Genomic DNA, 15983 nt, shown 5'->3' with positions numbered 1-15983 from the left:
GCGGCGGAGCTGCACCCGCGGTGTCGTCAGAGGAACACTCTCAGGGGGATGGGCGGGCTCTCACCTGGAGTGGCGGCCGGCGGGACCATTCCGAGTGCAAGGAGCAGGAGAATGACGTCGGAAGGAGCCAATCTGCTGGCGTGGCTGCTGCAGAGGGTGGGGCAGACCGGTCGGTGAGCTGCGGGTGTTGGCTGCAGGTGGGTGCGCGCTGCTCGGAGGGAGCGCTCAGGGGGGATTGGCGCTTCGCCGCCTGCGGAGAGGCGGCAGCGGCGGGGAGCGCCGCATGCCGCGGCCGGGTCGCGCTGTGAGAGAAGGGGATCCCTTTGCCCCATCCCGCCCGTCCTGTCAGAATTAGTCCTCCCTTAGAATGAACGGAGCCGCCGCGGGGCGCAGGCGCGGGCGGCCTGAGCATGCGCAGTAGGGGCGCGGACGCCGCTGCCGTTCCCCGGCGGGCGGGGCGGGGGCGATGGAGGTCGCTGCTGCGCGCTCGGGGCTGACGGGGCTGGGGGCGGCCGACAGCCCTGGCACAGAGTTGCTCGCTAAATTGTACCTCCCTCGGCCGTGTGCGGTACAGGGAGGTGGTTATCCCCGAGGGGACTGGGAGGGAGGAGGTGGTTCTTGGTGGCAGCGCGCCCCGTTGAGGACAGGTGATGCGCGGCTCATCTCCGCCATCCGCGCACCCTGCTGAGGTGTTGCCGTCAGCGCGTTCATCGTGCTGCAGAGCTGTCCGGGCCCCTGGCAGAGCTGTCGCGGCGGGCTGGGCTCTGTTTGCCTTTTATTGACTGTAAAGGGGAGCTGATTGTCCCGAGAGCAGATGCAGCGCGCTGCATCAACCTAGCAGGGTTCTGGCTCCTAAGGATCTGTCCGAACAAAAGCCTCTTGTGCTCATTGTTCTGTTAAGAATTCCGATGGTTGTCAGAACTGGATGGATTCCCAAGTGCCCTCAATTATAGGCCATCTCAGATCCTCAAAAAGTAAACAATTTGCTTGTCCTTTGGTTCTGGAGTTGAGCCTTAGCTAAAAAATTACAGCCGATTTGAAAATTTCCTACCCGTCTTTCTGTTGCTTGCCTTGAGAAATACTTACACTTCATCCATCCTCTATTGACCGTGCACAAATGATGCAAAAATGCTGAAAGTTGTATTATTGCAGGTATTTGTTACAACCCTCTTTTTTTGTTGTTTGACATTGCCAGCTCGCTGTTAATATGGAAATGTTAATATGCTGTTTCTACATAGGCCACGACTTTCTGTCTAGAATAAGTCTCAGTTATAGCTGAGTATAGATTGGCCTTTGCAAAATATTTTAAACACAGAAGTTACATTGCATAAACAAATGTGTAATCAAGGAATCAGTTGGGTATTTCACTTACTTTGAAATATTATTCATATTTTTCTTCATGATTTAGTGAAGCAAGGAATAGCATAATCTTATGCATTATCCAAACCGATAGACAAAGTTAACTGACAGCAGAGGAGGATTTAACATAATCAAGACGAAAACCCAGGAAAATGCTCTTCACCAATACCAAACTGTCGCTGAGGCTTACATTTCAAACTTTGTAATTCTGCACACTTTGAAGAAGAAATTGTGGCCTTTTGTATATTATATGATAACACAAATGGATTGTGGATCTTACCTAGTTGCAAAAAAACCCCTCTGGTTTCACTGATAGGTTTGGCTTGTCCATTCTCTCTACTGAAGAGATTTAAAGATGTAGCATTTTTTTCACTGATGGATTATTTTTTTTAAATGAGCTTCTTGCGTAAATGCAAACTGAAGCTTAAGATGCACTGTATAATACGTAATATAATGATGGATTATATAAGTATTCAATAGGAACCAACATCTTTATTTTAAGTAAAGCATGCTATTATAGTAAGGTATGCTAAATTATTCTTTAAAAATGCCCAGTATTGCATGCATGTTTTGAAAAAAGCCCAGATTTTAATCACATGCAAAAGGGACAGACTATAGAAGTCATTAAAAGCTGTCTTTTTCTTTTACAGAATTTGCAGTTATTTTCACCAGAATTAGAAGTACAATATGTTAATTTAATTCAATTTTTTTCTGAAAATTAAAATTCCACTTCTTGATCTTTTTTGACTAAGAAAATAATTTGCAAAGTAACTTGATGAATTGGAGAAATTTAATTTTAGGGTAGAATCCAGCTGGTTTTAGATGTTTTAAGTGATTACTGCTTTGTCTTAATGGGTTCATGTGTTTATCAGGGAACATGTAGGTAATGATCACTGCTTGCAGAGTGGGAGTCTTCCACTTTTGGAATGCTTCCAGGAATTAGTGTGATTTCCTTACTTCCTACTGTTACCATGCTGGGATTCTTTCCATGTTGAGGTATTTTTTATCACTTCTAAAGAACACAAACCTTTGAAGTCTCTGTGTCACCTTTCAATCTGAGAATACTATCTCAACATTTATTATTTATAAATGTCAGTTTTGTGGATTAAATGTCTCAAAATGTCCTGTGCGGTTTTTTTTGCTTGTCCTAAAATGATTGACTGAATATTATTTTTCTTTGAAGTTCAGTTATTTTTTAAAATCTGTGAGACTCAGTTGCATTGAAATTTCCAGGCAGGAACTTGGAATTCTTTTAGTGTTTTCAATCTCAGGCAATCAGCGACAATCAACACATTAATGGAATATAAAAGCACAGAACTTGTACTTAGTATTTATAGTTTAATTACATTTTAAACCACTCTTGCTTTTTAGTCAGCAATTAGAAGTGTCACCAAATCCTACAGATATCTGTTCCACTCATAATTTCCTTAGTGAATGTTAAATTAGGTGCGTAGTGTAGAATGGTGTCTTTAAAACTTATTAACAAGTCATTAATTTCTCTCCTTTTGAACGGACAAGGAATGAAAATAGCAAATCATCTTGAAGAGTATACAGTAGACTCAATAATATAATACTTTTAATATTAGATGTTAGAATCCTGATCTTGACCTTTTGAAAATGTATATTAATGCACAGTTAAATTTTGTATGAAAAAAACCGCTAAAATTCTCTAGAGAAATCTATACAATTTCTTCATCTTCACTGTGCTTAATTCTTTCATCCCAGGTACATAAAATGTTCTGTAAAATACCAGCTCTTAGATTTTCCTTTTTAAATATCCTACTTCCTAGTAAGACATACTATCCAAGCTGGGAGAAGGCCACATTATAAATGTAACTTTTCATTGAAGATCAATTAATTTCTCATAAGATACCTGCTATGAAGTACAAAGATTGATTTTTTTTAATTGATGAGTGCTGTAGCACAGCTGTATTTCCGATAAAAGCAGATAGATTGTTTTACAATTGCTTGTAAATAATAAAGTACCAAATCAGGGTTGAGTTTAGACTGGTTTTACCAGCTGTGTTGGAAGAGGAGAGAACATCTACCTGCACAGTGTTATTTGTAATTTCTGAATGACTGGGAATAGTCTTGAGCCTCAGTCCCATTGCAAGAGTTTGGTCCTGTTTATTGTCAGGCAGGCACAGCCCTGAGGGGCTTTTCCTGGCAAAGTACCAGCTGAGCTATGTGATTGTTATATGTGCTCAGTGCTTCCACAAAACAGAATTCCCTAGGCTATTTCCATCATATTTGTGTGTATATTTTTATGTCACTATTACAAAGTGATCAGTTTGGTGTCTTTGCCACTGTCTTTCTGGACCCTCATCTGGGTGTTCATGCTTCACTGTTATTACACGTCCTCTCCCTAGTTTGATACCTTTTCCTTGGTTATTCACTAAGAAATAATTGCACATCTTCCACCACTCTCAACTTCATTAGCATGTTTAAACTTCCGTAACCATTTTATTTATCAGTTGTAGCAGCTAAGGCTGTTTGGACTGTTGGTTTAGCAAAATCTTTTCAGCAGAAGTGTTTATTAATATACATACATTATGTATGTTCCAATCAGTGCTTCCTACAACAGATTCTGCGCAAACTAAAGTTCATCTCTGCTCAAAGGTCACTTCACAGTTCTGTTTGCTTTGCTTTTTCTGATCTGGTGGAATGGATGTGAAAATCATTTCTAGGAGGTGTACTGCAGTGGTTATGATTTTAGTGTATGCCTGTATGTTCTGAAAATGTCTTGGATCTTGAAATGTCTTGGATGTTTGTGGTCTCCTTTACAAGTGTAGCAGTATGCTGTGTTTATAGTCTCCTAGTATAATATCTAGGATTCAACATATATCCAGGTTATTAAATTCAGTCTAAAGGTCTTTCATTTGGTCTTTCATTTTCTTATACCTTTCCTTTGAAAGTCATTTGGACTTTCAAAGGAAAGGTATAAGAAAATAAATTGAGATTTCAGTATCTTCTAGGTACAGAATTATAAGAACACTTAAGAAGGATTTTTGATGGTGTTAACTAAAAAAACAATCATAAATATCTTAGGTCCTCCATATATCTTTGGAAAGGGAGCATTAGCATTGCAAAATTCCACTAGAAATTCAGTGAGGCCTTGGCAGCTGTTTGCATGGAATTAAGGTCAGTTAAACACTTTCTTTGTAGGTTTTTACCAATGCTTAGATACTAAGAGGAACGTGTGTATATCTCATATTTTGCCTATTGGTCTTATCAGAGTTCTTGGTGTGGTTACTTGGCATCTGGGTCAATGAGCTTGTTGTGTTCTGGACTGCTCTGTCCCTTAGTGTCTTGGGAAAAGGACAGTATCAAACTGGCAAAGGGCTCTGACGGGGTGATCCCTTACAGCCCTTCTAACCCAAACCACTCTATGCTTCTACAACAGAAGAAGCACGGCTAGTGAAGTTTGGGCCCTTATTACTGGATTTTGTGACAGATGATAAGAATCCTCTTACCCTCAGAGCTCCCAACTGGTCCCTTTTTTCATCCATCATAATGACCAGAAGTAGTTTACTAATCCCCAGCCTTCTGTTCAACTGCTGGCTGCTCTATGGCCCTACACAGACTGGCCATTGCTTGCCACTGGACTGTCAGGCATGCGCAATGCTTGGGCCCTCAGCTGGAAACCTCTACAGATAGTTTTGAGAGGTACATATGTGTCCTCCACATGTGTTATATGGGGTTGACCTTAATAACTGTGAAGTTTGTGTCAGTTTTTACTGTAGCAGCCAACTGGCCTTGTGTTTGAGGTGGCTTACAAGAAAAGCCCTTATAAGCCTGGGCAAATGTTTAACTTTTAACTCTAGGGGAGTTAAGTTTTGGAATTGTTTTCAGTTGTTTTTAGTTGTCTGTGTCAACCAGCTTTTTGTTTTGTTTTGTTTTGTTTTGTTTTTTTTCCAGAAAAGTGGGCTAATGGCTAATGGGGCATTTGTCAGTGTAAGATTGTAAAGGTCCAGGACATGAGCAGGGAGGTTTTGTCAAATGATGAGAGATCACATCACATACACCAGTACTTGTGTTGTGTCCCAGGAGAGGCTGCAAGGCCGCTCAACAGCACATACACATGTCTTAAAAAGCAAAAGAGATCCCAACTCTAATGAACCATTTACTGGAGCTTGGTTCTTGGTAATCCACATGAGGACAGACTTTGTAATTGGAATCCTGTGGGAGTTTATGGAGCAAATAAAAGGAGGGCTGTTCCCCAGCATTTCTGTACTGCAGACCTCTTCAACATATATCTGCACCCCCTATGTTTCTTACCCTTTTGTCAGAATTGATCAAATATTTATAAAAAACCCTATTGATTAATTCATATGGCTTTGTAGAAGAATGCATGAAATAATTATAAATGCCTTGTTTAACATACCAAGCTTTAGCTGAATTGTTAAGAGAGTTTGGAGGGCTCTAAAATCATCAGCAGATTCACTGAAGTGGTACATGAATACCAAAATTGTAAAATAAGTCAGGAATTGGCTACAAGACAACTGGAAATTGAATTTTTTTATATCTACTTTTTTTAATGGAGAGAAGGGTGGGTCAAGCTAAGTCATTGCACAATATTCATTACTACATTCCTTAATCGGGGACAAAATCATTAAAGATAGACTGCTGAATTTTGCTTTTAAAAAAATAATGAGATACTGCTATTAGAGATTAGGATTAGGATGCACTAGATGACTTGCAAATTGGACTAGTAAGACAGTGATGAGATCTGAACCATAATGTTGTACAACAAATCTTGTATCAGTGAAAGAAATTTAGGATCAAACTGGAGTAGGGAGAAAACAGCAAAAAATAATAAGGAAAACCAGAAACTCAGCCTTATAAGTGGACCTTGGAAAGTTTGACAATTTTTCATTCTAATGAAACTTGAGAGAGGATATCAACACTTGATAACTGTAAGAGTGACTAAATATATAAAGGAAAAATAAGTCAAATAACAATTTTAACAGAAGAACAAATATAGGTAAGCATTAATAAATTGACTGTGTAATTATGAGGTTTACAGTCTCTACACCAATGTACTGGAATAGAGTTTTTGTGGTAATAGTGTAGTAAAAGAAAACCTTCTGAAACATTGATTGCTTGTATGAAAGTGATCATATGATGTCTTGTCTAAAATAGCATAGTTGGACTTGATTACAGTAGATGTTTCCATGTTCATTATACAAATATGAATATTACTGAAATTGGTAATTTTATCTACAGAAAGCACGTTTTAGGTTGGAGCTTGCTATAGAAATTACCTGTAAGTGGAGAAAAATGTCTAATATCTATTGTCAGTTCCAGAATTTTGCAGAAAGGTTTACATTTCTTTTAGAAGAAGTGGTATTTTACATGATTCCAAACAAACTTTGAAGTTCACTGAGTTTTTTTTTTTTTTTAACTTTCATTCAAATGTGAGAAACTAATGTTATTGAAGCAACTCTGCTTTTGAAGATTCAGCCTTTTGAGGAGCAGGCTTTTAAATTTGTAAGAAAAGGGCATTCTAGAGAATTCTGACATGAAAAAGCTTTATGATTTATGGAAGTTGGGGTTTATGAGGCCATACATTATCAGAATAAATGGTGGTCTTGTTCTTCTGTATTTTCCTAGTTCCTCAGGCTTAGAATGGAAAGAGTGAATACGTTGAGATTGTCTGGCCATGGGAAGGAGAAGATGCCTGCTCCAAGGGTGCCAGTGCTGGCAGCAAGATCACTGGATCTCTTCTCTTCCAGGAGACATGGAGGTCTATTTGTGCTTGGAGCTACCTGACTAGATAAAGTATAGATCAGTCTGCTGTGAAAGTACCTCACATGAAGAAGACTGCCTGATGGTTTAGTTTGCTGTGAATGTATCATGTCATCAGATGAGCTTTTCCACAAAATTAAAAACCAAAACTAGTATTTTCTTGTTTCTGGGTTTTGTTTGGAATTTTTTGTCCTCTGTCAATTCAGGTGGGCCATTATCTGTTGCTAATTTTAATTGGAATTGTGGAAGCAAAATCCTGGAATAAAAAAAAAAAATTGGAATGTTTCTTTAAGCTTTAAAATAGGCAATCTTGACTCAGATTGGCAGTAAGGGCATTTTATGCATCTGCAATATATAAATAGCTCTTCGAATAGGTGTAAATAAAATATACTCACGTTTAAAGTTTCTTTATGTTGACAAAGTGGAATAAAATATTTTCATTGTGAAAAACAATTAAAACAAATTTACCATAGAAAAAACACGACTCTTCAGTACACTGAATTTTCACCAGAAAAAAACCTTGGCTGCTGAAAGGGAGATGGTCTTAAATTTATATATGTTCTAAAGCCAGTTAATTTACACCACTGTAAATGAAACTCAGAGTGGGCAAACATAAAGCTTCCTAACGAGACTAGAGGTACATGACAAAATCAGTTGCAATTGACTAAACACTCAAAGGTGTGTACTGTCACCAAACTGTCTCTAAATGACTCTATTTGGAAAGCCCCAGCAATCCTGTTACTCAGGCAGGCTGTTGGTGTTGTTTGTATTCTGTTATTGCAGTCCAGAGTGCCTCATGGGAATCCACTTAGGATGCAGTCTAATAGCCTGTGTCTCCCTTGCCTACAAGATGTAAAGTGATCAGCCTTTTGGAATGTGAAATATCTAACAAAGTTTTCTTTTTCCATCTTAATTTTACATGAAATTGTAAGATTTTGTGGGTTTTTTTGAGGGTAAGCCTAGGACTAGTCTTACTGTTAAATGACAGTTAAACACATTTCCTTGATGTGCTTCCTGTGGACTTTACTGAAAAAAATCCTACAGGTGGGTATTATCCGTAGAAGTGTTCTCTGATATATGGCACATAATTAACTTTTCAAAATTCGCCGTGTGAATATATGTTACAAAGTACTAGTATTATCAAATTCATTGTAAAAGTCATTTGTAACACAAATTTTTAACTCTGCATATGATTTACAAAGTAAATTCAATGGTGGGAACATCTTTGTTTTATGGTGTATTGATCTTGTTTGGGTTTTCCTAATAATAAGACTGTAGAATCAATTACTTATTTTTCCATTTCAGGGATAAATTGAAGAAAACATGGCAAATCAACGGGATTACATTAGCAGACCTATTTGCAATGGAATTTCTGTTCCTGAAAATAAAATCAATTCCTTAGTGGCTGAAGGTCATGGACAACAAATTCTAAAAGTACTACAAAAATTCAGAGAACAAAATATATTTTTTGATTTTAAAATTCTTGTGAAAGATGAAATAATTCCCTGTCATCGTTGTGTACTGGCAGCATGCAGTGATTTTTTCAGGTAAACATAATTTTGGCATGAGTTTGCAGGAAATAGATTTTAAGTTCTCTGGGAGGGAAGGAAGGAATAGAATTAAAAAAAAAAAAAAAAAAAAAAAAAAAAAAAAAAAAAAAAAGGTTGAAACAATTATCACAATTTACATATATCTGCTGAGTTTTGAGGAAAGCATTCAAACATCGTTTTAAGGGTATGCCAGATACGGCTTTTTGTATTTTCAAAAAGGCATGAGGACTTTATGAATCAGATTTCATTAGCAGTTGAAAATCTGAAATAAAAGTTTCAAATCATAAATGTGTGGTTCTGCTGTTAGGTTGAACTGACACAAGTTATGTATATTTAAGAGTTACCTGTTGCCCATATAAGTACTTGAAGGCCTGCAAGGATATTGCTTGATTTTTTTCTATGATAGTCTATGTACTTTGACATATTTATGTTATGAAACATAACAGATTGGTCATGAATACATCTTGTACTGAGCAATTGTGGATAAATTGTACATAACTTTGGAATGGAACTGGTTTTTGTTTACCCAAAAAGAGTGGTCAGTATAGTAGAGATTGTCTTAAGAGGCATTTTAAACAGATATGCATACTTTTCCCAAAGTACAGATTTCAGCCTTTCAGCATGAAATGGATCTTTCTTCTTGTGCTTAAAGCTATGTATTCTTAAGGGAAAGCCTTCATTCACATACAGAATATTAATTTATAAAGATGCCTTGCTAACCTTTTTATTAGAAAGGTTCAAACTTGCAGTTCCACACTGAAAGTGTTTCTGAATACAGTTTACTAAAAGCTAAGACTAACAATGCAAAAATGGACTCCTGGGAATGAGTTAATAATAACCTCAATTTGGTTGCCTGTACCTAGGCAAGTGTTATTTTCAAATATCCTGGGAACATCCCATGGTCTAAGTGAGTCTGCCATATGTGACAGAAGATAGCTAGATGTGTTCTAAGAATTACTGAAAAAAAAGAAGAAATGCAGATGAAATTAGCACTTTCTCCACTGTAGGAGCAGATTTGGGTTTTTTTCTGACTCACAGGCCTACTTTAATTTGTCTTTAACTGCTTGACAGCACCTAGGTGATCTGGTAGAAAGAAATACTTGGATGAAATAGCTTCCAGAGGAATTTTTAGAACTGAAGTTAAGTACATGGAAATGCACATGTCCTTTTCATTACCTACCTCTTCAGATTAAAATCTGCCAGGAGACATCTCTCCCTGCTCCTAATGGTTGATATGGTGGATAATAGCAGCCATCAGATTCATAAGTTATCCTGGAATGCAAGGCCCATTTTTTTACCTTCAAGGAATAAAAAGTACCTAAGTCCACTACATACATTTTAAAATGGAACATCTGTTGTCTTCCTTGGCCTTTGGACTTCTCTTAGTTTTGGCTTCATTGTGTAAAGTGAAGAATCAGCAACATTTTGATCCTTACTTGTTAGTTTTCAGAGTCAAAGACTTTGCCTACATTGCTCTTCTACTGCTATTGTTCCGTTGCTATTTTACTCCCTAGTTAGAGATTTCATAGCTCATGGGTTAATGAGGAAAGCGTTATAAGGGTCATCACTTAGTGTGCACTTTGGAACACAGGTGTCTTATTGTAAATTTATGTTCTTGTTCAGGAAGTCAGGCGAGTTCCTGCTTTAACAGATGTTCATGTCCCAAAGAGTATATGCTATACACAGTGGTGGGTTTTTTTCCCCCTTTGGCTTCAGAAAAGGATGAGATTTTAAAAATCCCATATGACAGAGATATTAAGTGTATAACTGAACTATGATATAACACTTTTTAAATATAAATTAACTATGATATATTAATATCCAGATTGTCTACTTTGCTTTTGATGATTTATCTTTCTCTACTATTATCTTGTGTCATATTCAGAAGCCACTGCTATCCTACCTTGATGCTTAGGCTCTGAGAGGGAAGGGCAAGGATATTGCAGCACTGTTCTATTGCCAGCATTTACCTGCTTGTAAAACTTTAATTATTTTAGCTTGCCATGTTTGATTGTGTGAAAGAGTTAAATGTTATTACATACTTAAAATAAAGCAGTTAAAGTTGTAATAAAATTTCCAAATATCTCCTGATCAATAGTTCATTCCACAATTTCAACCGTCATCTTTGTATTCAGTCACAATCTGCTTTCTGCACAGTTTGTGTCATGCAGTCATATGTCAAAACTTCATTTTTACTCTGACATTGGCCTGTACTCATATGTCTCTCTATGAACTCTAAAGCAAGAATTAAATTTCTCCTGTGTTTTTTCTCCCCATTTACCCCCTCACCTACTTTTATTTCTGAGGACTACACCCATCATCTGTCCTGCCATTTGCTCAGCCTGCAATTTAGAAGGCTTTTTTTTTTCCCCATAATTTTATGTACTCATCCACACTGCATGACCCAACTCATGGGGCTTTTTTAATATGTATTTTTTTAAAAGCAGCCTTTCTTTCCCAAAGTTGAAACTGATGCTGTTCTGAACAATTTCACATTTTCTCTCACATTGAGAGCTGCAGACTTCATCACTGTGAAAATCCATACAAAACACAGGTGCTGCTACATTAAGCCATCACTTTGAATATGTTCTTATCACCAATCATTTTTTTCTTCAAACACACCAACTAAATTTATTGTTCATATAAGAACTTCCATATTTTAGACCAGCTCACATTGTTTGTGCCCCTGATTGTCTCCTTCCACCTCAGTGTTCTCGTCTGTTTGCTAAATCTTTAATTTGTGTGTATATCTTCTGTATTTTATTCACAGAGCCATGTTTGAAGTTAATATGAAAGAACGGGATGATGGCAATGTTACTATTAGTAACCTATCACCCAAGGCAGTGAAAGCTTTTCTTGATTATGCTTACACAGGAAAAACAGAGATAACCAATGATAATGTGGAAATGCTCTTCCAACTGTCATCATTTCTTCAAGTTTCACTCCTTTCTAAAGCTTGCAGTGACTTCCTAATAAAAAGTATTGATCTTGTGAATTGCTTACAGTTGCTTTCTCTGTCAGAAAGTTATGGGTCTGTCCGCTTGTTTGACCATGCACTAGATTTTGTACAACACCACTTTTCACTGCTGCTCAGATCCAGTGATTTCTTGGAGATGAATTTTGAGATACTACAAAAATGTCTTGAAGCTGATGAACTAAATGTCCCTGAGGAAGAATCAGTGTTGAAAGCTGTCCTCCAGTGGACCAAACACAACTTAGAAACACGACAGAAATACCTGCCTAATTTGATTAAAAAAGTGAGATTACACCAGTTACCTGAAAAGACTTTGCAGGACTTCTTGCATTCTGAAGAACACTTACTTAAGAGTGCTAATTGCTCAGTAATAATCAATGATGCAGTTAAAAGTGTTCAGAACTTCAGTGGATTGTTTCCAGATGCACGTCCTTCAACAACAGAAAAATATATATTTGTTCATAAAACCGATGAAGATGGAGAAAGCAGACATACATTCTGCTACAATATCAAAACGGATAAATGGAGAGAACTACCTCACACCCACATGATTGATCTGCCAGGGTCAAGTTTGTCTAGCTATGGAGAAAAAATATTTATAACTGGAGGATGCAAGGGAAATTGTTATAGGACTGTCCGGCTTCATATTGCTGAACCGTTTCATGATGCCACTGACCAAACCTGGTGCTACTGTCCAGTCAGCAATGAATTCTCCATAGTGTCAGCTATGAAAAAACCGAGGACAATGCACACATCTGTTGTAACCTTAAATCAGCTCTTTGTGATAGGTGGAAAGACCAGAGGAGCTCAAGAAACTCGGAGTCTTTTGGATGTAGAATCCTATAATCCTCTTTCCAAAGACTGGAAATCTGTAAGCCAGTTACCAAGAGGTATCTACTATCCAGAAGCCAGTGCATGCCAGAATATAATTTATGTCCTTGGCTCAGAAGTAGAGATTACTGATGCCTTTAATCCATCTCTTGACTGTTTCTTTAAGTATAACGCTATGACTGATCAGTGGTCTGAGCTTGTAGCAGAATTTGGGCAGTTTTTTCATGCAACTCTAATCAAAGCTGTTCCAGTGAACTGTACATTGTACATATGTGATCTCTCCACCTACAAGGTCTACAGTTTTTGCCCAGAAACTTGTGTTTGGAAAGGGGAAGGATCTTTTGAATGCGCTGGCTTTAATGCAGGGGCAGTTGGGACAGAAGACAAAATTTATATACTAGGTGGTGATTATGCTCCAGAAGAAATCACAGATGAAGTTCAAGTCTACCACAGTAGTAGGTCTGAGTGGGAAGAAGTTTCACCAATGCCAAAAGCCTTAACTGAATTTTACTGTCAAGTCATTCAGTTTAATAAATATAGAGATCCCTGGTCGCCCATACTGACGATTTGCCCTGGAGAATTTTGAAACTCCCAAGTCAAAAGAATCTATTTAAATGCACAAGTTGTTGAACAGTTTTAAAGTATTAGTTTACAGATGTGTACTCGTTTGTTTAAATTTTCAGTTTAAATTAAATGCTGTAGGATTGCTTTTGGAAGAGTCCATTAAAATGTCATTCATGCTAGTCATTATACAGACAGTATTACTTAATTTTATATACAGCTCTTCTCTGTAATTATCAGAATAATTTTCAAAATGATATTAATTTTCCAAAAAGAATATTCATGAGGAATTAGTTGTGCAATATGTGCCATTATTTCTGTAATATTCAGTTGCCCCAATAGACAAATTGCTAAATGAGAAAACTGACTGATGCGGTTTTCCCTATGTAACTGAAGTTTAAAAGACATTTTCATTAGTGTTATTTAGATTTTCTTGTGTTCATAAACCTGTAAGAGGAATTCATTGTCAGCTTTATCTTAGCACAATGACCTTAGCAAGGACAAGAGCCAAAGTGACCTTCACAGTTTTAAAACCAGGTATCTAACTTGAAGAGACTGATAATTCTTGTCATCTTACTTCAGCTCTTCAGTTTTACCAGTTTTTCTCCATCCTTGTGCCTTAGTAGTAGCATTATTTTCTGTTTCTATCCCATTAACTGTGGCAAAGTAAACTTCAATAACATATTGCAGCGTAGGTAAGATTTCTACAGGATGGACGATTCATGTGGTACCTTTCCTTCAGTCATGTTGCTAACTAAAAAAATACTTCAGGATGTTTTCTAACAGATCTCTGAAGTCTTCAGTGCTACCTGCTAACCAGTCACTAGGCTGCTTATAGAAGCAAGCTGTAAAATGAATTGCAACTGTTGCTTCGGTTAACTATGGGAAAAGTTGTATCTTGTCGTACATCAAATACAAAGTTACAAAACTGGATCCCCCATATTAAAAGTCAATGGTAAATAGTAAAATAGTATTTCTGAGGTGAGAAATCATCTATTGTGGTTTATATTAATTAAAACACTTTATCTTGAACTTTGTGGTAATTTTAGATGTTGAAATATTACACAGTAAACACTACACAATATATTGCTTGATAAACTTTAAGTAGTCAGCTATTATAATGTTAAAATTCCAATGGACTTTTAGTGCTAATATTAGTCTAGCCATACATTGTGAGGTAGATTTGATCTCATGCTTATGAAGTCAGTCCTCTTTCTGACAGGAGGACACTGAAATTAGCTAGATTTAATAAATTAATTTGTAATCTTCTGCAGCCTAAGAATTTTCTTACCAGGTATCCAGATAAGACACTGAGAGCCCTTATGTTGTTCCATATAAGTATTGTGAAAGCAGTAAGATTGTCTTACAGAATAATGGTTCTAAACATTTAATCACATCTTTTCAAGCAGTTTAAAACATGAATAAAATTTAGTGAGGCATCAGAGACATCTTTTATATGTCTTGAGACAACTATGGTAAGTTCATTATCATATCACTACTGCATGTACTTTTTGCAAAACCCAAGCTGAATATTAATGCTTAAAGCTTAATATTGCCCAGAACATGCTTCTGTTTTAAACAGTAAACAGTGGAAGGTTCTGATTCTGTGATTGACTCTGTAAGTTGTTACCAGATACCTTTACAAATTTACATAACATTCACATAACGATTTTCATAAGTATGTAAAATAAAATAATGTACATTTGGAGAACATGTTAATAAAACAGGATGCTTCCACTCAGTAATTTCTGTATATTAATACATGTGTCAGTTCTGTAGAAGTAGCTTGCTATAGTATTTCAGGCACCTTCCACATTTTTTTTTTTCCCTAAGTCGTCTCCAAATCATACTTTAACTAAAAGTAGCTAGGTAACCTTTACAATCACCTTACAGAAATGCAAGTATTTTTATATTGGGACACAACTACTTTTTGTTAGTGCAAAGCAAATGTATTGAGTAGAGAGAGGAAGAATACTATTCCTACTTACTGAAACAATAGGAAAAAACCAAACGCATAGGAAAATAGTAGTTTTAGTTTTAATGAAGCTACTCAGGGTAGTATAGAGACTTCATTAATTATTGCAGCTTGTCACATCATTGGAATACAAGGTCCAATTCAGCTTTACTTGTGTATTTGTCTTGTGTTTATACCCGAGTAATATGAGTATGCAATTTATGCATTGAGAAAGGTAACATATTATGCCCGTAGTACATGGGTATAAATAGCTATGCAAATTGGAAGAGACTAAAGAATTGCAAGGGTGTTTTAATTGCCATGGTCATTGCATGACCAAATTGCACATGAACAGCAAGCAAGTCGTTCAGGTGATGCTCTTTCCCCTAAATTTTTCCCTACAGCAGATCTTGTTGACAGTCTTCCACCCAGCTACTTGCTGTAAGACTCTGGCATCTAACATCAGACAGAGCCATGACATGTGTGAGAAATTCCCCAGTATAGGCAGTGAAAACTATTCAGTGGAGCTGAACTGGGAAAATAGGGATGCATCTTTAATATTCTACACTATACTTGAGCAGGAACTAATGTCAGTTCCCAGTTTGACAGATCATTCATGGATTTCACAGGGAGCTGAGCTCTTACTCAGTGATCAGGAAATAATGTAGTGATGTCAGTTACTTTCAAGCATTGCCTACAGAAAAGTTACTGTGAAATGGTACTGATTTTCAGCAGTTAGACAGGTAAACATGTACTTCAGCTCTCACAGAAGGAAAAAGGATCATTTGCCACATTTCCACATACAAAGTGTTAAATCTGGTAGCAGAACTGAATGCAGAAGAAGCACAAGTGTTGGAAAGTCATGGTTAAAAACCAAGCTTTATAATAAAAGTAAGGACCTATGTTCCAAACCCTGTGATTAATTGCTAAAAATGTAAGAAATCTCAGTGAACTACACAAAAGAATCTGAATTATTTGCATGAGTAATTGTTGCAGTCCGGATCAA

The 15983-nt window shown here is 37.1% G+C and overlaps 1 protein-coding gene across 3 annotated transcripts; it reads left to right on the top strand.

Annotated features, from left to right (window-relative positions):
- Positions 1-43: 43 nt before the first annotated feature.
- KBTBD3 (kelch repeat and BTB domain containing 3) lies at positions 44-13809 on the top strand. 3 transcript variants are annotated; one of them, XM_066312996.1, is made up of 3 exons: positions 44-197; positions 6973-8654; positions 11428-13809. In XM_066312996.1, the coding sequence occupies exons 2-3, from the start codon at positions 8431-8433 to the stop codon at positions 13046-13048; spliced, it is 1845 nt and encodes a 614-aa protein (XP_066169093.1). In that variant the 5' UTR covers positions 44-197; positions 6973-8430; the 3' UTR covers positions 13049-13809. The 3 variants fall into 3 exon arrangements, with proteins under 3 accessions (XP_066169093.1, XP_066169096.1, XP_066169094.1); XM_066312999.1 differs by having other exon boundaries at positions 45-197; positions 8413-8654; XM_066312997.1 differs by lacking the exon at positions 44-197 and having other exon boundaries at positions 6753-7313; positions 8413-8654.
- Positions 13810-15983: the final 2174 nt, after the last annotated feature.

This window comes from Sylvia atricapilla, chromosome 2 (assembly GCF_009819655.1).
Source record: "Sylvia atricapilla isolate bSylAtr1 chromosome 2, bSylAtr1.pri, whole genome shotgun sequence".
In the NCBI taxonomy this organism is placed as follows: domain Eukaryota; kingdom Metazoa; phylum Chordata; class Aves; order Passeriformes; family Sylviidae; genus Sylvia; species Sylvia atricapilla.
This window is presented reverse-complemented; position numbering and strand designations above follow the sequence as displayed.